Source organism: Triturus cristatus, chromosome 2_1 (genome assembly GCF_964204655.1).
Source record: "Triturus cristatus chromosome 2_1, aTriCri1.1, whole genome shotgun sequence".
Classification (NCBI taxonomy): Eukaryota; Metazoa; Chordata; class Amphibia; order Caudata; family Salamandridae; genus Triturus; species Triturus cristatus.
In genome coordinates, this window is record NC_140581.1 from 484,564,097 (window position 1) to 484,584,415 (window position 20,319).

The 20,319-nt window shown below is 39.7% G+C and overlaps 1 protein-coding gene across 4 annotated transcripts in view; it reads right to left on the reverse strand.

Moving 5' to 3' along the window:
- The window catches only part of ARHGEF28 (Rho guanine nucleotide exchange factor 28), a 1,067,585-nt gene that overhangs the window by 709,856 nt on the left and 337,410 nt on the right, over nucleotides 1-20,319 (reverse strand). For all 4 annotated transcript variants that reach the window (XM_085632328.1, XM_085632327.1, XM_085632325.1 and 1 more), the window contains exon 4: nucleotides 8,330-8,608. In XM_085632328.1, the coding sequence (XP_085488454.1) occupies nucleotides 8,330-8,608 (279 nt within the window). The remainder of the gene's footprint in view (nucleotides 1-8,329; nucleotides 8,609-20,319) is intronic.

Consider the following 20,319-nt stretch of genomic DNA (forward strand, 5'->3'; position numbering starts at 1 on the left):
GGGGACTGAAGTCCTCAGGTATCGGTTCGAAGCGCTAGGCCATTCTTTAAAATCAACATTGCAGAAATTGGGTGTAACATTCAGAGGCGATACATCTATTGTGGTAACTACTTCTTTCTAAATGCATTGCTTGCACCTTACAGAACAACCATTGGCAAAGGAAATCATTCTAGCTTTAAGGTTCCAGTTCAGGTAAAACACATGTAATTTGTAAATTCTCTTTACGCTCGTTGCACGCACAAATGCTGGTAATACCTGCCTTACTTGCTCTGCCAGTGCTGGGAAAAATAGCAAAAGGATTGCTTTTTGTATAGAATGCATATAGGAGATAGAGAATTGTATATGACAAACAGCATGAGGAATCACTGTACTTGTCAGTCATAAGAAAGTCCCTCATGAATCCGATAGAAGGGCTTCCTGGAAGGTGGCATTATACACCAAATAACCACTTCGGTGAGAGTGGCACACTGCTCTACCGGGTGGAGCCAAAGCCCGTTTTATGTGTATTTTATAGAATTGGTAACAGTACCTCATGCAAACAGCAGTGCTGTCAAGTCAGAGCTATAAAAAAACACACACCTAGTGCCCACCTGGAAATAGCAGAAAAATGGGAAAGGGCTCTTGCTAACATGGCTTGGTAAAAATCACGGACTTATGTGAGTACAGTGAGTAAAACAAAATGAATGTATCTTGCCTCTTTTGCTTAGGTCATGTGGTTGATGTCATTCAGACATGTTATGACTACTTACATAAATGTCTACCACAGAGTGGTCTACGACAAAACAATCAATCTTCAAGACTTTGCTCCATAAATGTTTAATTCAACCTTGATTTTGCTTGGAATTAAAGCACTTTATTAGGTCTAATGTCACAATGTCACAAAGAAGCTCAATTATTTCATAGATCCTAAACAGTTTGGTTGCTTGGGCACGACTGTCTTCTCCAAAGACTTCTAAAACAAAGGACTTTGCAAACAGTGTGATAATTTGCTAGGTCAGTGCAAAATCCACTTACATTTTAGAAGTAGTAAATCTTTGTAATTGTAGTCAGAAATCATGACCATAACTTCTGACCTGGAGTACCCTTAGGCGGGGCTGAATCATGTCATGTCATGAATCAACTGAACTATCGGATCAAAGTTCTCATTTAGGATTTCTTAGGAGAAAAGCTCCAGTGCTCAAGTACGTCCCAGTAGATAAGTTCATGCTCCAATAAATTTAAAGTAGGTACAAAGCCATTAAAGATCAGAGGTGCGATATGGTAATAGCTGTCGGGGGGGGGGGGGGAGGAGACATGTTAATTCCTCTGTGCATGATCTTATCAAGAAATAGCTCATTGCATTCTTTTAGTCTCTTTACGAAACAACCCTAGAGGCTGTAGAGTCAGGTATAATCAGACTCTCACGCATGAAGACGCACCAAGGACAGCTCCTTGCTCCACTTTTATGTGACATAGACACAAGAGCAATAACCTGATATTTTCTGATAATAAAACTGAAAGCTGAGCACAATTTACAAATATTCTTCTGGACCAGTTCATCAGACTACTCACATAATGCACTAAAATACACTGGGGCATTCAAAGCTCAATAAGTCTGCATTGGTTCCATCAATCCCTTAAAGCTGCCAAAGGACGTTCAAATGAATGTAGACATGCAAGATATGTTAATTGAAAATATTTTACAATTTGTGTAAAGTGACTAATAGCAATTTTACACTGAAACAGCAATACTTTCAATGAGAATTATTGGCTCTGGATTGTAATATAGTAATGCAGGTTTGTTTCATGGGACGTGCCTTAGGGTAGTGAATTGCCTCTCACAATTGAACTCTGCCCCGCTGAAATGGCCTCGATCAATCCTCCTTGAGAGAACTAATGATAAAAGTGTGGAGACTGATGCAAATGGTGCAGAAGGAAATATGTCTACAGCGGCATGAATCTGATACTTCACTGCTCGCGTTGTTGTTAAATGCCCACATGAACGTAACTGCATATGATGGAGCCAACCTGGCAACTAAGGCACCAACTGGTACATAAGGATGCATGGGTAGTAACTGGTGCATGATAGACATTATGTAGACATATTCCATTGACTGGCAGCAGGTGTGGCCCACTGATGCACATAAAAGAACTAACTGGAATATGGAGGAGCGGTGATACCTGGGTTTTGAGAAAATAACAAATTGATGTAAGTAGACTAAATGTGAGTTTTATAAAAAGTTAAAGCTGGATTTGGGACCAGTGAAAGTATTTACAAGATAAATTATGTTGGTTAATTTAGTGACAATGGCAAGCTGATATTTTGAGACAAAATCGGTCAATTTCCAAAGATTTTAAGTTGATTTTTGAGTGATAATTCATCATAATTTGGACATGTTATGGAATCATTTCCTAGGCTGCTGAGTGAACTTTTTTGATTGTGAATGTGAAGGTTATTTTAAAATCTATAATTATAGTTTTTTCGTTAACTTGCTGTAAGTATGAGAAAAAAAATTATGAACCACCACTGCAGAGTTTTCGAATGCGTAAAGGGTAATGACTCAAGCAATTTGTGTCTGTGTACAGATTCCAGAATGCTTTGTTTTTCCATAATTTTGACAAAATGTTCCCACACACATTTCCACAGATTTCAAATTGCGCAGTCTGAGCAGAGTAAGAACCTCAGAAGTGTGGTGTTCCTTCACAACATGTAATCCCGATGCTGGTAACTCCTATTTTTGCCTGAAACAGGATTTACGATTGGCTGATAATCATGGACTTGGATGGCATTGACATGTTCTGTTCGTATCACATTAAACGACAAACAGAGACCAATGGGAAGCTAACATATCTATTTAAAGAGCAAGAGCCAACTTGGACTTGGACAGAACTTGGACAGAACTTAGACCATTCAGGGTCATAGTGGTGTTCATTTTATCAAATGGCATAACTTGAGGGGTCTGTATGTGGCACTTGTACAGTGCAAACCAAACCAAAATGTTACAGAGATGACAAAAGTGCCTCACGCACATTCTAAGGAATAAAGGTACAAGATAAGATATTAAAGTGAGAGTATTTTACTTGTTTTTGGAGAAAGGGTGTATAACAATTTTTTAATACAGGTAAAAGTAATTCTGCATTGTGACAGAAGTAATACTGGCTGTGCAAATGTATATTTTCTTTATTGTTTGTTTATTTTGTTGCCATTCTTACTTTTAGTTATCCTGGTTATCAAAACTAATTTACACATAAGTTTCACCAACATGAAAAAAGACCTTACTTTTTGATGTGTGGCGTGAGATCTGCTCGACAGGCCTTAATCATGTTATTGTCTGGTGAACTTGTTCCATTATTATGTCAACTGGTAAAATTGTTAATGGCATTTGAAAAATGTTTAATACAATAAGGCAGATCTCCACAATTTTTTAGCTTCGGTGACTAACAGTTATAATCAGCTCATAAATGTTATCACCTAATAACTTTTATTGCGAGGGTGTTAATTTGAAATGTAACAATAGCTGGGTTACCATCACAGTCTTTTATTGTTTTGATATGATGGTCGTTGCAATTATTGCACATTAGCACTTTGAAAGGTAATTTGTGCAAGAAATGGATAATAGAAACTTCTTCGCTTTAATCACTTCTGCACTTTACCATTAGCACTTTGAAATATCACATGTGTAGTGTTTCATAGTTGAAATGAATGGTTATTTGTCAGAATATTTTTCTGTAATGTATATGGAAATAGTATGCAATGCACGCGTCACTTTAAAATGTAAAATGTGCAATAATATCCTTAATTAAGGATGTAAGGTGGTTAGATTTGGGTTTATTGATAAGTTTATATATTGTATTTATGGGACAGTTTTTTTATTATTACGTGTTGAGAAGATGTTTTGCTTGTAATGTGAATGTGTTTTTCTTGGAGTTGTAAAATGTTGTGATTGCAATGATGTTAATAAATCAAGCAATAAAGATTATATATATGAAAAAAGACGCTTTCTTTGTTTTTTTACACCTGCAAAATAATTTGCTCACACAAAGGGTTCCTGTGAGTTAATCTATTATCTATGAACGAGGAGTTAAAAGGGAATGAACATTACAAATAAGGAAAGCCCCGTGTAGTTTGTGACCACCCACAAATGTACTCGTTCAGAAGTATCAACAAGCTGGTGTCTGACCCCTTGCTGCTCGAGAAAAAGTCATACATGTATTCCACTTAACAACAGGGAGCGGAAGGAGAAGGAAATACTTGTTATGGCTCAGTGCCGGTATCTCGCCTTTCTACCTGTACAAGGCCTGGACTCACGCATCGTTTCCCTCCATCTCACATCAGGAGCAGGCAAGTCTAATGCATGTGCTCTGGTGTCTGTCCTTCAACCTGATTCCTGTCTTTACCAGTAAGTATGCGCACTAGGGTCCTGGTGGTTGTGGCGGCCAGGATCTTCATGGTGGCTCCAATACAGAGCGTTCCTCTGACAAGAGTCAGAAGTGAAAACATGGACGTTTGCCAGAGAGGGAAGAAGGTCCATATCCGCCAACATGCCTGAGCAATGTTTTTTCTTTTTTAATTTCATTGAAAGAACCAGCGACACAGCCGTGTTTTGTAGAATTCAACTTCCATGTTCTGCTAAACAGAAGAGAACATACATCAAAAGAAAAGCCAAAAAACATGAAATTTCGAAAACGTTTTGTCATTTCATGGTGGTTCACAAACTATGCGAACCACATGAATTACCGGAAATGTTCATAAAATGGCTCAAAAATAGCAAAATGCCTTCTACAGAATTGTACGAAGTGGAAAAGTTTTACAAAACCCTTCGAAAGTCAGTTCTACATGCAAAATTGCATTACAGGCTGATTTTTTGCATTTCCTGTTTTGGTGCAATATTTTGTCCAGGCTACCATAACTTCTGGGGGTTCACAATGGAGTAGTAACGTTACCAAAGCCCCTTTATATGTTGCGGCGTATTTGTGAAGGGATTTTATGAATGAGAAAAAATATTCTCTTGGTGGAAAAATAAAAGATGAAATATCCTGCGGAATGGCTACTATGCTTACCCCCTGCGGGCGAAAGTATAGAGGTGGGGCAGTACTTATACGACACTTCCATGGCCGCTTCTAGCATTTGCTGGAATCTGCAGAAAGTTGGAAATCTACTTAAATAACAGTAAGAAACCTGCAATGAGTAGATGTCTGACCAGTATATATGGCCCGAACATACCATCGGAAAAGAGCATGGGGAGGCTGAACCATGACATCGGTGTTTTACAATTCATTAGTCTCATTCCATTTGGCACAAAGGTCGAAATTCTCGAAGGTATTAGGAAAAACAAATACAATTTTGAGCCATAAATAGATGCACGTGCACAGAAAAAAATCTCTACCGATTCAAATTAACAACAGTGAAATTTCAACCCTGTAAAGGGTATTTACTGACACAAAAAACAGTAAAGTGGAATTTCCGCGTGAGCAGGTTTGCTCTTTCGTGCAGGTTTGTGGACTGTTAGTGCAGGACTATGACTATCTGCAGAATGTTGATGAAAATCAACAAAGTCACGTGTTTTTTTGTATTCAAAAACATTTTGCTGGAAGTTTCCCACCTCACTGATGACATAATGGTCTTGTGTTCCCTTTTGGAGAGGGGCCTGCCCTGGCAGCTTGGACAAGACTGTTCCTATTGAAACAAAACAAAGACTGATTTGCATGAGGCGGCTCTCTGGCATAGTGAGTAAAAAAATGCATGGTCAGGAATATGGCACAGAGCGATTCGGAATGGCTGAGATTAATTCAAGTATTCATTCCTTCACCTTGTTGGTTTTTGCATGTTTCTGCATACAGCAAAGTGCATGTGTGTATTTTTGGGTACGTAAAAGAAAACTGCTCTGGCAATCTGTGACATTCACAGTGTCCCAGGGTTTCTCTTAAATATTTTAAGAATTCTTAAAAAGTGGGACATTTGATAAAAACATAGTCTTAGTCTATCTGCGTAAATTTCTCACTTTTCATAGGGCATATTTGTTCTCTTCTATTTTTTTTACCCTGGTGGGGAAGATTAGACACTATAAAGATGATAATGCTACCTATCGTCAGTTTTGACATGTACATAATTCCTATAAAACCCCCTCCAAATTATTTTTAAATGTATTGAGAGTATGATGATATAGTTCTTATGGAATAAAAGAAAAGCACATATATATTTACATAAACTTAAAAAACCTAGGTACATGGGAGGTGTTATAAAATATAATTCTGCTTTTATTTTCAAACAGAACTGGACCTCTTTATCTGATGAGCCCAACAAGGACTCAAAGACTTGGCAAAAGCTAGGATATACTTTTACGCTCCCTTTTACATTTAAAGACGTGGTCTATATTGCACAAAAACCTAAATCTTTATCGTCCTTAGTAGCAAATCATTCCATATTAACTCCATTCTTATAACTTTAAATATGGTCTCCTAACAGGATCCATTTAACAATTTGTATCTACCGCTCGGATAACAGATTTACAATAGGAAGGAACACCTACTTCTGTTCATAATTTTTCTACAGAAATGAAATATCAGAAATACCTTGACATTGATAGTATCGATAGAGTTGAGTCTAAAGGGAAATTACAGTGGGAAAAATAATGAGATCAGCCTTTTTACATCTACTTATGGAATAAAATATGGTTTAGGATAAATTCAACAGCTCCCTCAACAAGAACTACACAAACATGTTTTTTTAAATAATAGATTGTGCCAAATTCCTGCTTCACTTTATAAAAGGGAAATGTTTAAACATCGCAAGTGTTGGTCTCCTAATATAGATAATAGCAATGGGTTACATTTGTTTTTGAATGTTCAAATGCAAGATTGTTTTGGGTGCAAGAGTGCGATAAGATTACTGATATATGCTCAGTCAAACCGCCCTTTGATAAAGTGGAGATATTTGTGGCAGGATCTTCTAATGTTTGGCATTCTGATCCCAAGATCAGAAAGTGTGTAGATTTGTTTTTGCTATTGCCTTAGAAAATATCACATCAAGTAGGAAAGACACTGCAAGCATCACTTTCACTAGATGGTATAAGATATTGTGCCACAAGAACAGACTAGGTAGAACAGCTTTCTTTTCCTCTGTCTAGACATAATGCAAAGATTTCTATGGTAGTTGTAGTTTGTGATCCCCCATGAATTTGCAAATTGTTTTAGCTGTATTTACATATATGTACTACTTTATATAATATTGTTATAAATTATGGTTTGCTTATACTACCTGTTCACATTGATTGATAGTACTGGCTTTTAAATCCAATACTTTCTATAATCTATATTCTCCTTATTACCCTCATGTAAGGCTTCTCATTATTACTCTCATGTCAGACTTTTCTTTCTCTCTCCTTGTTTCTCCTTTCTTTTCTTCATTTCCTCTACTTTCTATATTCTTTTTAATATTCTAAAAACTATAAAATGCTACTTTTTGATGTCTCATGCAGTCCAAGATATCTTTGTAGTGTTCATCTAATTGATAGTTATTTACAATTTTTGCTTTATTATGAATTTCTTAATGTCTTCTGTAACTATTTTTGGTATTTTTTGGATGCTGTAATTTTCTCTTATTTAATCTCTCGTAATAAAGCATTTTTAAACCAAAAAAGACCACATTTGTGAATCAGACACGACTTTGAAATGTAAAAATAAAAGCAAACACTATGAATGAATTGTGATGCCAGAATGCAAACTGCATTTTTTTAAAAATATTAGATCATGATATCAGAACAGAAATTAACATTAATTTAATTTTCAAGAATTGGCTGTGGTCATAAGGACATTGTGTGATATCAGAATGCATGAAGTACTAGGCAGTCCATTTTGAGTTGTAGATCATTCCAAGTAAAGTGCATCAATCCATCAGTGACACTCCATTATATAAAACTTGCCCTAAAGTAAATTGATGTGTTTCACTTAGAATGGCCATCAATTAAAACAGGATTTTCCTGGACCTCCCAGCGTGTCTTTCTCTTTACACAATATCCTTATATATAAATGGACATCACTGGTAGATTGATGCAAATCACCTTTTAAGCCTTTCAACACAGGAGCCTCACAGAACTCCTAGGCCACATTTCTAATTTTTATGCTTTGTGAGACTTGATGTCTATAAGTTCTTTCTATTTTAGGCATGACAAGAAAATAAGTAGCAAAAATAACATTATCAAAATCTGATCTTCAAATCAAAAAATGAACTTTACAAACCAAGTTCCATCTTTCCCTGCATCCTGTTGTGCTTTCCAAATGGCAAACCACAGCATCAACAACTCTTTGGCATTATGTAAATAAGTAAATAACGCTTGCAATGGAAACCTACCTCTGCTGCTACCCCATGACGTTGGATACTCTGTGCAAGACATGGCTAGAGTAAGCTGATGGTCGAGCACCTGCAGATCCTCCACTGTAAGCCCAAAGCCCTCCAGCAACGTCTGGTGGCTGGCGGAAGTCAAGGAACCAGCTTGACTAAGCAGTTCATTGGCGAGCATGCACGCAGTGTCCTGTGCATAGGTGATGGAGCCGCATCCCACTGTCACTGGTGAATACCCCATTGTATGCATGCAGACTGTGATGGATACTGTTTCTTGGGAACCGTGACCTGCGATAAAATACAGAGTGTTCACTTAACATGCAACGGGTCTCAAAAGCAGCAAAGTGCATATGTGCAACAAATTCTGAAGAGTCAAAACACAGACCGGTTTGTTTCCCTCACGTCATGATGGAACACAATACATTGTAAACCATGCCTGTTTCACATGGGAACACAATCGCAGGTGAGAGGACAAAAGAGAATCTCTCTTTACAGGTATAACCTAACTTTGATTTAAAATTTTGTAATTCTAGCACCAGATCTGGAACAAATTACCTTGCTCATGTGGAAACTCAGTTGACCAGTTATATACGGTTCCAATTACAGGGATACAAGTTGTTAAATGTAAAATGAAATGCTACCAAAACATTCCAGTCGGTTTCTGTTGCTTTGTTTGGGATGGGTACTGGTGTTCAGTTGTGTTTATTGGTTTCAGCTAGCATTCCCTTAAATGTAAACCCGCTCCTATTTTGTCTTCTGGACCAATATATCTCAATGTTAGAAAACCCACATCCTGCGAAGTCCTATCAAAACCAGTTGCAACTGGTCAAATGGAAATTCCACAACCGGTAATTTTTTGAAAGCTGGAGGAAGATGAACTTGGGCTTGGGTGATCTGACGTCTAATAAGTTACACGATCTTAATATAAAACAGGTTTAGAATTTGCAAAAGGAGATCTGAATCATTTGTCTGCCTTCCTCTCATATTTTATAATGAAAAATGATGATGCCGCTCCCGTTCCTCTGTGTCACCCAAGCTCCGGAAAGACTTGTTGTTAAAACACTTTGTGTCTCTAACAATATTTTTATTTCTATCTTTTGTGAGGGCAAAGTGATTCATTGATGAGAAAGACCTCCACACTTAAGAAGGTTGGGTGGTTTGAATGGCTTTGAGTCATATGTGTACAAACGTTTCCATGGCAACCGTTGAGCAGCCCTATTGTGGGAAAGGAAGGAGAGAGAGGCCTGCAAGCTTAAAGGATCAGATGTGGTGTTTTCTGTGGAACCACATTAGTTGTTTGGAGGGAGCGCCTATATTGTGCAGGTGTTGGAGCTGGTCGTCACTGGCAGTCTTTCTTGGGGACTGGATTTCTTTGTCATCACTAGACTTTAAGCCAACACAAGAGAGACAAATGCAGAAAAGTAAGAAAGAAGGATAAAATGAAAGATTGGAATACAGTGACAAAGGGAGAAAGAAGACATGAAAAAACTGCAAAAGTGAGGTAAAGGGACAGAAAAAATAGTTGTGGGGGAAGATAGAGGTAGGAGGTGTGCATACATGGGATTTGCTTTGCCTGGGATTCAAACGGCTGTGTGCTCTTGTGCTCATGTGCCAGTACATGCTGTTCCTTTTTTGATGCTTGCATGTGTTTTACAACATCATTTGCATAACCGTAACAGCTCATAATAGTGTTTTAACGGCAAACAAATGCATAGCAATGAGAAGACAGAGGCATAGTATTAACTTGATAGTAAACCACACGCGAAATGGCAGGGCTTTCTGTTTTAGGAAAACCTCTCAGGCCGAGGCAGACAGGTCTGCTAGATGTATGACCCCTCCAGGACATGAGTCACAAGAAAGAGGGCTCTGGGTGTAGGGACTGAGGGCGCGGAGGCTCCTAATATAATATGCATTTGATTGTTTATGTACATTTTATGCATTTATTTTGATATATTGACGGCCGTTCACTAGGATACCTGTGCTCTTGAGAGGTCAGCTGACACACTGAATGAACAGCTACAACAACTTCATGCAAGGGGCTGCCAAGAGTATAGTTATGAATGGTGTAGCAGGTGGTGTGGCACCACGGTCTGGAGATCCCAGGGGCCACTGAACCCTTTTTATTTCTGTGTTTTACTACCCAGACAGCAGTCGGGGGACCATTTTCCCTGCAGGCACTATCCCAAGGCACCCTTGCCACACAAGCTTGCCTATCATGTCTTGAGATTACACATTGAAGAAACAAAGGAGAAGCAAGCCAAAGTAAGACCTACCTTTTTGAAAGCAAACTTGAGGACATTCAAAAAAGTTTAACCATAATGGGTCACTCAGACATTGTCTCTCCACCTCCAGATAATATCACCTGTGCACTTTCCTTCTTTGACCCGATATTGATGGAGGATTCTAGAGTGGCTATTTTAAATCTTAAGTCAGGTTCCTCTTCTGATCCCTGCCCCCCTTTTCTTCCAGAGCAGGGGGATGTCATTAATCCAGTCAGTTCAGTTCAATAAGCTTTTATTCGGTTTGCATAACACAACCATGTAAGCTATACAATTTATACTACATTTATCAAATCCCCCTCATATATAATTATTACAAACACAGTATAGCCAGTACTCCTCCTTCTGGGTAATTACTATAATGCATGTTCTCAATAAAACATCAAAATACACTATATTAAAAAAATATACCGAATGTAAAACTGTGCAAAATCGCTATAAAGTGGCCTATGCTAAATGTGCAAAATTGCAATATCAACTAATTTTTACAGTACATGAAACTGTGCAAGATTCACAATAAAAGGACATCCATTAATAATTTATAAAGTGCAAATTTACATTTTTTAACCATCTATTACAGTACATGAAACTGTGCACATCCGCTTTAAAGTGCCAATGTTTATGTGCAAATTGCAGTAGTAACACATTTAAAATATTATCGACTTTCTAGCAGCTCTACATTTCAAGATAAAACTAGCCACATAAAAACAGATATCTGAACTCTCCAATTTGCATAGTAATCTCATGGCATTTGTAGTTAATCGAATATTATATTTTAAAAAGATCGGTTTTAAATAGTATTTCCTAAAAGATACATAAAATTTGCAAAAAAGTAAAAAATGGCAGCAACTCTGACTAAAAATATTATCACATGGACATTTACCTTTGGAGCGTTTACCCATGGCCGGGAAGGCTACGAGATGGTGGACAATACCCAACCTGAGATGGGATAATACAAATCGATGCGATGATCTTGTCACATCTTCCAAATACTGTTGGAATCCACTTTTGAGAACAAGTTGCTTATAGAACAGGTATGTTTTTTGGGCCTCAATTAATTTATTATCTCGTTCCCCCCTCTTGAAGGACAAAAAGCTGCCTTTTATCTCTTTTTTAGATAGTGTTATTGCATGTTCGGACTCACCAAGGATATTAAGATTAAATAAAAGTTTGTACCAGTGGTTAATGTAACTTATCCATGGTATACGAGTACAAAAGTCCAACTTTAAGCAGTCCCTAATTATGGATTGTGTAAACTCAGTTTCGCTCTTGGACCAAATAGAACGCCATAAAAACAAGGGTCGCAGAGCAGCCAAATCAGAAATATATTCAAGACCGGTTTCCATATGAATTAATTCGTTAGAGGCTGAGGCAGGTGCGCTCAACAGTCTTTTTAAAAAGCTGTTTTCATCTACTTGAAGTCGGTCAGCGGGGTAATGACCCCATATTCCAGCCCCATAAAGGGCTGAGGAGACACATCTTGCAATATATATGTTCACCATGTCCTTTACCCTCCGGTCCCCTAGTTTGGCCGCAAACCTAAATATTCCATTGGTATTCCTAGTCTTGTTATATCTAATGTTTTCATGCTCCTTATTCCAACTACCACTTCCAGTAAAGGTAATACCTAAATAACAAAAGGAGGTAGCAGCTTGAATTTTAAAACCATCTAAAAAGAAAGTCCTAGATGAGGTCGATTTTTTTCCACATGTCATAGTATAAGTTTTAGTTTTATTAATTATGAGTTTCCTGTCTTTGATAAAATCTGCAAAGTTGTTAATGAGTCGCTGAAGGCCTAATGGGGTACGGGATAGTAAAACGGCGTCATCAGCATATAATAATATTGGTACCACTTTTTTATCTATTATCGGTGCGTCTGCTGGAATTTGACTTAGAACCAGGGCTATTTGGTTGATGAATAGGGAGAATAAAAGTGGGGCCAAAACACACCCTTGCCTAATGCCTCTTCTTACATCAAAAAAGGGAGTTCGTTCGCCAGTTGGCCCATATCGTACACTACAGGATAATTTCTCATATACTCGTGCCAGAAAGAATATAATTTCTTTCGGGGCCCCAGATTCAAGCAGTACAGACCACAAAAGAGAGTGGTCCACCAGGGACAAAGGCACTGCTTAAATCAGCAAAACACAAAAACAGATAACCATTATCACTAATGTATATTTATTGATCAACAGGTCCAGGTCAGGCATTGTTCAAGAGTGCCTAGTCCTTTCCTAAATCCATATTGGACAGAAGTTAAAATCTTTTGGTCCGTTGCCCAGGTTTCCAGTCTTTTTAGAAGGACCCTGCTTATAACCTTTATTGAGGAGTCCAATAAAGATATTGGGCGATAATTACAGGCGTCAGAACGGGAGCCCTTTTTATATATTGGGATAATTAAAGATTGTCCCCAAGATTTGGGGAAATTCCCTTCTGCCGCAATGTTAAAAACTCTTGTAAGAATCGGGGCCCATAGATCCATTTCGCTCTTGTATAAATCAATCGGAACGCCGTCCGGACCTGGAGCTTTTCCCCCTTTACTGTTGATTAGCCCTTCCTGTACTTCATCCACTTCAATTTGCATAGGCAAAAAAGGCCAAATAGGGTCATTATTTGATGTTATGGTTAAAAGGACCTTATCCGGGTTAAAAATTTTAGTAAAGTGGTTGATCCATTCAGTACAATTTACTTGGGACGTCAGATCCGGTGTACAATTATCTCTCAAAAAAGGACAATTTATAGTTTCCCAGAAGAGTTTACAATTATTAGTATCTGCTGCCATATTTAATTTATCCCATGCCTCCGCTTGTAGCTCTTTTTTATGTGTCAATATAGCTTGCTTGTATGCAACTCGCAGCTCGTGTAGATACAGTTGGTTTCGGGGAATTGTCCTCAATGCCACTTTTAATTTTTGTAGTACAAGTGTACATTTTGAATCAAACTACCTCGGTCCTATTTTTCCTGAATTTTTAACACTTTTAGTTAGTAGAATCTTTATTGATCTGTTAATGTCCGATAAGGCCTGTATCAGGGTATCAGGGAGAAACTCTTCACTAAGACAATAATCAATTTCTTTCCTGCAATTTGTAACCACCTCTTGTTGAACTTTTGGTGGGTCTACTCCAGTCCATTTAATTCTTGTACCATTAGATCTAACAGGGAGGATATTTAAAATACAATCCTCAGTATTCACCAATTTATTAACTCAATCTAAAATTACAATGGAAATGCTATTATGATCACTCACTACCTGTTCAGATATCCATAAATCAGTATAAAAACTATTCTTCGAAATTAAAATGTGGTCTATATTACTAAAAGCATTTCGCCCCGTAAAGGTTGGACATTTAATATGACCCTTGCTAAATGTGCAATCTAATAAATCAAGATCAAATTTTGCCATGATCATGTTTAAAGTTGTACCATATCTGCAATAGGGAAAGTGTAACATATAATCATTCTTGTTATTGTTGCTGTTAACTTTCATAAAACCACAAGAATTAATTTGAGTCGAGGGACATGTTCGTATATTAAAGTCTCCAACGCAGAGGATAATGGCGAGTTTACCAGAAAGTGCCAGTACCCAATCTATTTCCTTTTCCAATGCATCCAGCAAATCTCCCGTCATTGGAAAAGATGGAATTATAATAATTAATTAATATTAAATCCTTACCCTTTGGAAACTCACATCTCAATACTTGGCTGTGATTACATACAGAGGAATAACTTACAATTTTACACCCAAGTAATGTGTTTGATACAAGCATCAGCAATCCTCCCTTTGCTCTTCCTGTTGTAGACCGTAGAGCACTTAAACTGTATGAGGAATATCCTTCGACCACAACAGGATTTATACACCAAGTTTCCTGTACACAAATAAAATCATTACTGCAGGAAATAAAGTCCTGCCAGAAAGGGGTATCTAATTTTTTCCCAAGGCCTGCAATATTCCAGGTTATAAATGTATAGCCCCCGTGTGTTATTGTTTGCATACTTTGGCTTGTGGAGGAAATCATAGTTGTGGTAGTGCCTGCTATGATTTCAACATTCCGTGACCCAACTTCTAACTCATTAATATCATTTATAACATAGACAGTATAGACAATGTTGTCGTTATTTAGGGCCACCTGCTTAAATTTTGTATCTTTATTAATTCAGTTTCTACTGACAACTAGCCCATAGTCTACCCCACTGTCTTGCCCATCAATTGGTGTTACAATCTCGGGTCTCTCTTGTCAGTCATTATCCTCCAGTGTACCCAGGGGTTGAAATCTGTTATACAACGGGATAGTAGAACATGTAGCACAGGGCGCTAATGAAGGCATTGAATTAGTAGTAGGATAATACATTTTTTGGTATGCAACACAATCACTTGCAGGCAAAGATCTGTAAAAGTAACCCAGCGGCAGTAATGTCATGTTAAAATCCCAATAAGATGGTGGGGGGGCATTGGTTATGGCTTTATAAGCCCAACCTGGTGACCTAAAATTGATTATTATACAGTCCCCATCGAAGTTTTTCAATAATGGGCCTATCCATCCAACCCTTTGGGTGAGTATTATCTGGTCGGCCCTCATTGTGGGGAAACCGCAGTATTTAGATAACCAATGCAGGGTTTTGTTTTTTAGGGTCTCGTTGTTTTCCATTTGTCCATCCCATAATTTGGGTACATTGGAAAGAACAGCCACATATGCCTCACATTGTGGTGGTAAGTTAATAACCACTGGTATATGAGTATAATTAAAATTTTCAGTATCACGTGGCTTTCTTGCCTGCTCTAGAGTTTCATTCCTGTGGGTTCCTTTACCATTTGGTGGCATAATACTTTCAACTGGAGTTGGATTAATTGACTCCTGTAGATTTTTCCTATTATCTGGGTTACTGTCAACAGTTGAGCCTATAAAAGAATCAACAGGTACTAAATTTAATGAATTACTAGTTACTGAACTCCTGGGAACTTTATTTGTCGTCGTGTTATTCTGATCACATGGATTAATTAATTGGGCCTGTGGTCTATGGTTGTCCAAATATCTACCAAGTCTGTGGACCTCTCTAGTCAGAATATCTATTTTCTTGTGCAATGGTAGAATTATCTCAGTAATTTTCGCAGTAAGGACCTCCAAACTAATGGAACACATAGGTTCCCCATTATTCAATACTACTTTCTGTTTAGTCAACGTCCCTCTTGTTGCTATAAGCTTTCCTTTGGCTGTTTTACTAATTCCCTGGCCTATATTTCTCCTTTTGCCCCCTTTATCTAAATTCCTGGGCTGTGGCGAAGAGGGTGGATTGGGTGAGTCTGGTGTATTAGGGGTCCGGGAGCTGTGTACATTCTCTGTATCAGCCAAAGCTATAACAGAGATTATATCCGGTGTCCCATCTGCTATACTCAATCCATCCTCCCTAGGTGTATGTACCTCTGCAGTCACAATAACTTGATCCCCACCCCTTATGCCTGTTCCCATAGAAATCCGTCTCTCAGTTCGATCTATTTCCTCTGCCAGGTCACTGACTGCTTTAGTTAAATATGTGTCTATAGTATTAGGTTTGTTGTCTGTTGCAGGTTTTACTCGGCGTCTCGACATTTTAGCTCAGTCTATATTAAATAGCAGAATTCTCAACCCACACATGTAAACTACACCAATGTATAAGCAAGAAATGCAGAGAGCAATTTACCTAACATACATACAATGTCACGCTCTTACTCGATTCGAATAGTGTCAATAAGGTGGCCCAGCCCGGCCTCCCACGGCCCCTGATGGCCACAGACGGTCCCGCCCTTGTCCCGGGCTTCTCCCGGCACGTCCCGCGGGACGAGGTTCCGCCCAGACCTTTATACGCCTCCTGGCGCCCGTTAGCAGCTTCGGCGGCGTGCTCATTGTCAGCGGGGCTGCTGGGGGATGAAGTCCTGGTCACGCTGTGAAGCCCGGCCACGAAGAGAGTCACTCAGGGGGGGCAGCGACCACAAGGAGAGTCACTCGAGGGGGGCGGCGGAGCAAAGCCTGGCCAAAAAAAATAAAGTTTGCCAAAGTTCCACAGGAGCCTCGGCCCCGCCCAGACCTTTATACGCCTCCTGGCGCCCGTTAGCAGCATCGGCGGCGTGCTCGTTGTCAGCGGGGCTGCTGGGGGATGAAGTCCTGGTCACGCTGTGAAGCCCAGCCACGAAGAGAGTCACTCAGGGGGGGCAGCGACCACAAGGAGAGTCACTCGGGGGGGGGGCGCGGAGCAAAGCCCGGCCAAAAATAATAAAGTTTGCCAAAGTTCCACAGGGGCCTCGGCCCCGCCCAGACCTTTATACGCCTCCTGGCGCCCGTTAGCAGCGTTGGTGGCGTGCTCGTTGTCAGCGGGGCTGCTGGGGGATGAAGTCCTGGTCACGCTGTGAAGCCCGGCCAAGAAGAGAGTCACTCAGGGGGGGCAGCGACCACAAGAAGAGTCACTCGGGGGGGCGGCGGAGCAAAGCCCGGCCAAAAATAATAAAGTTTGCCAAAGTTCCACAGGGGCCTCGGCCCCGCCCAGACCTTTATACGCCTCCTGGCGCCCGTTAGCAGCGTCGGCGGCGTGCTCGTTGTCAGTGGGGCTGCTGGGGGATGAAGTCCTGGTCACGCTGTGAAGCCCGGCCACGAAGAGAGTCACTCAGGGGGGGCAGCGACCACAAGGAGAGTCACTCGGGGGGGCGGCGGAGCAAAGCCCGGCCAAAAATAATAAAATAATAATGTTTGCCAAAGTCGTGAACTCCCTACTGAACAAGTGTAGTGGGATGTTTTACTTTAATTTGATGTCTTTTAGAATTCTATGCTTGTGTTAAGAATGTTTACTTTGAACTATGTTGGCCCGTGCATGGAGTGTACGCCGGCTCGGAGTTCGATGGGCAGTTTCAGTTGCTGATCAACCTTCGTGCTGGAGACGTGCTCCATGTCGTGGGGGAAGTCATTATAATAAAATACTTACTTTTGCTTGAACGTCTTCTGCGTAATGACTTGATGAATCATTACATTAGGTGACGATTTGGGATTTTTACTGGCTTCACTCACCGTCCCACGCAGCGAGAACCTTCAATGATACAGATAGGTTTCGCCTTCCTGTGACTGAATCTTCGGCCCTGCTCAGTGTTTCACCGGTGCTGTTTCCTGAGGTTACGGCAGGAGTTGACTGACTGGCGAATTTCTCTCTTAAAGTATTCTCTCTATCTTCTGTGAACCTACCACAATGCTTATTTTGCACGTAACTGGCAAATCTCTCTTCTGTGGCTGGCGGCATAAAGGAGGCTTAATTGGCGGTGCCTCATGCAGTCTCAGCTCATTTTGGGGATACTGTTGGGTCCAAGACTCACGCGCTAGACTAATTGCCTTGGCTCGCACTTTCCTGTTTCCTTTCGAAAGTGACATGCGTACAGGCTTGCGCATTTGTCTAACGGAACCTTCGTCCAATTGAGAGCGCACTCAAGTTTCCATTGCAAATCTTTATGCTCTCCACGCATGGCATCCATTTTTGTAGTCCATTCTTCCTGAGTTCCGGTGATGCGCACACCATTGGCATAGCGCATTTAAATTTTCATTCAATTTCAAGAAAACAACCAGCGTGACACTGAATTACAGTGATGCGCACACCATTTGCATAACGCATTGAAGTTTTCATTCTGTTTCATGAAAACAACCAGCATGACACGGTGACACGCAACCTTAACTCAATTAAATTCTTCATTTTAAAGGGATATTTAGTCAACGTGATACTTGGATGAACATTCCTAATTTTCAAAACAATACAAGCGTGTCTTGGTGATGCGCACACCCCTTGGTATTAATTTTCTCCAAAATATTGAGTGTTTCGGTGATGAACTCACCATTTTAAGGTCAACTGTAATTTGTTTGTTAAAAAAAATAAAAAATTGTAGTGTTATAATTTAATTGGTTAAAAAAAAACATGTCTGCAACATGTGAAATCACACAACCTCCTCCATTTTTAGAGAAGCCTGGTAAACCCGTCATGCTTTGGGCCGAGTGGTTTGGTTTATTTGTGAACCACCTAGTGGCCATTGATGCTTCTGACTCTTCTCCTCGCAAGTTTGCTTTACTGTTTCGGAGTCTGGGCTTAGCTGCACAACGTATTTTGCTTGACTCCAATACCTCCTCTCATGGGTGAAGTCCTTACAATAAAATACTTTTACTTGAAGAACGACTTCTGCATAATGACTTGATGAATCATCACAACAAGTCACTGTCATCTGGGATAGTCCCTTCTAATTGGAAACAGGCCAAAATACCGACCCTCTTGAAAAAATCCCAACGCAGACCCCAATATCCCAAGCAACTATGGGCTTATTTCCTTGCTGCCAGCCCCGGGATTAGGGATGGGTAATGTTATGGGGTGGTCAGGAGATTTTAGAGACAGGGATGGGCGGAGTTTAGGCATAGAAAAGCTTTTTTAGGCTTCACGGATGAATGGAATATAGGGGAGGTAAGGATTTAATTTTAAGGTATCAGGGATGGGTGAAATTTAGAGGGGGTGAAGGGATTTTTAGGAATCACAGATGAGACTAGCTTATGGGAGCAAGGGGCTTTTAGGGTTCAGGGATGGGTGGAGTGTTGAGGGGTTTTAGGGTTCATAGATGGGCAGAGCTTAGGGATGGCAAAAGTTTTTAAGGTTCATTGATGGGTAGAGGTTAGGAGTGATGAATTTTTAGGATTCAGGACTGAGTAGAGTTAGAGTGGTGAGGGGTTTTAAGGAATCCGGGATGGCTGGAGTTTCGATATAAAAAGGGATTTTTAGAGTCCAAGAATGGGTAGACTTTAGGGGTGGTGAGGAGTGTTAGGGGCCATGGATGGGTGGTGTTTAAGGGTGGTGACTTTTTTTTAGGTTTCAGGGATGTGTGGTGAGAGGTTCTAAAGGGTCATGGATGGGTGGGGTTTAGGCTTAGAAAGGGGTTTGTAAGGTTCAGGGTTGGGTGGCGTTTATGGGTAGTGAGGGGTTTTGCGATTCAGGAATGGGTGGACTGTAGGGGCAGAAAGGGCTTTTAGAGTTCAGTGATGAGAATAATTTAGGGGGCAGGGATTGAAAGTATGTAAGGGTGTTGAGGGGTCAGCACATTAAAAGTGTCCGAAGTAATTGATTAACAGTATAAAATATATCAATATAAAATAATGTCCCATGAAGTAAAGCACTAAAAAAAATACCTTTGACAAATCTGTTTCTGAAAGTAAGATTTGCAACCATTGTATTTACACCTTAAAAAACACAAGCATGCAATAACTAATTTCGAACAAAAAGACATTCTATTAATTGGTTTCTCTGAAAATGTCCATAAAGGTTAGGTGAAATGGTTTCTCAGTAATGGTAGTCTGTGAAATCAGTTTTCTATGAAATCACATACAACTGATCTTTAGAGACTTTCCATTCTACTAGAGACTCTCCCGATTCCTTATGATTTTGCTATTCAATTGGGACTTAAATAATTATGATTTCTGACTATGTATTCCACATTTGCGCCTTTAATGGCATTTTAACTTTTACTTTGAGGTTTCGTAATAAAACCCTTAAACTTTTTCCTGATGTAGAACTCAGTTATTGAGTGTTCCATATTACTTTTTTGCAACTCTACTGACTAATGATGGGTTTGATGTTGGAGAGGGTGCCTTTTAGCGCAAGGTCATCCTCGGAGTGGAACTGCTAGAGGTGAATTTTGGGTGATTTAAATTTAAGGGTGTCTTGAATTTTGGAGTTCAG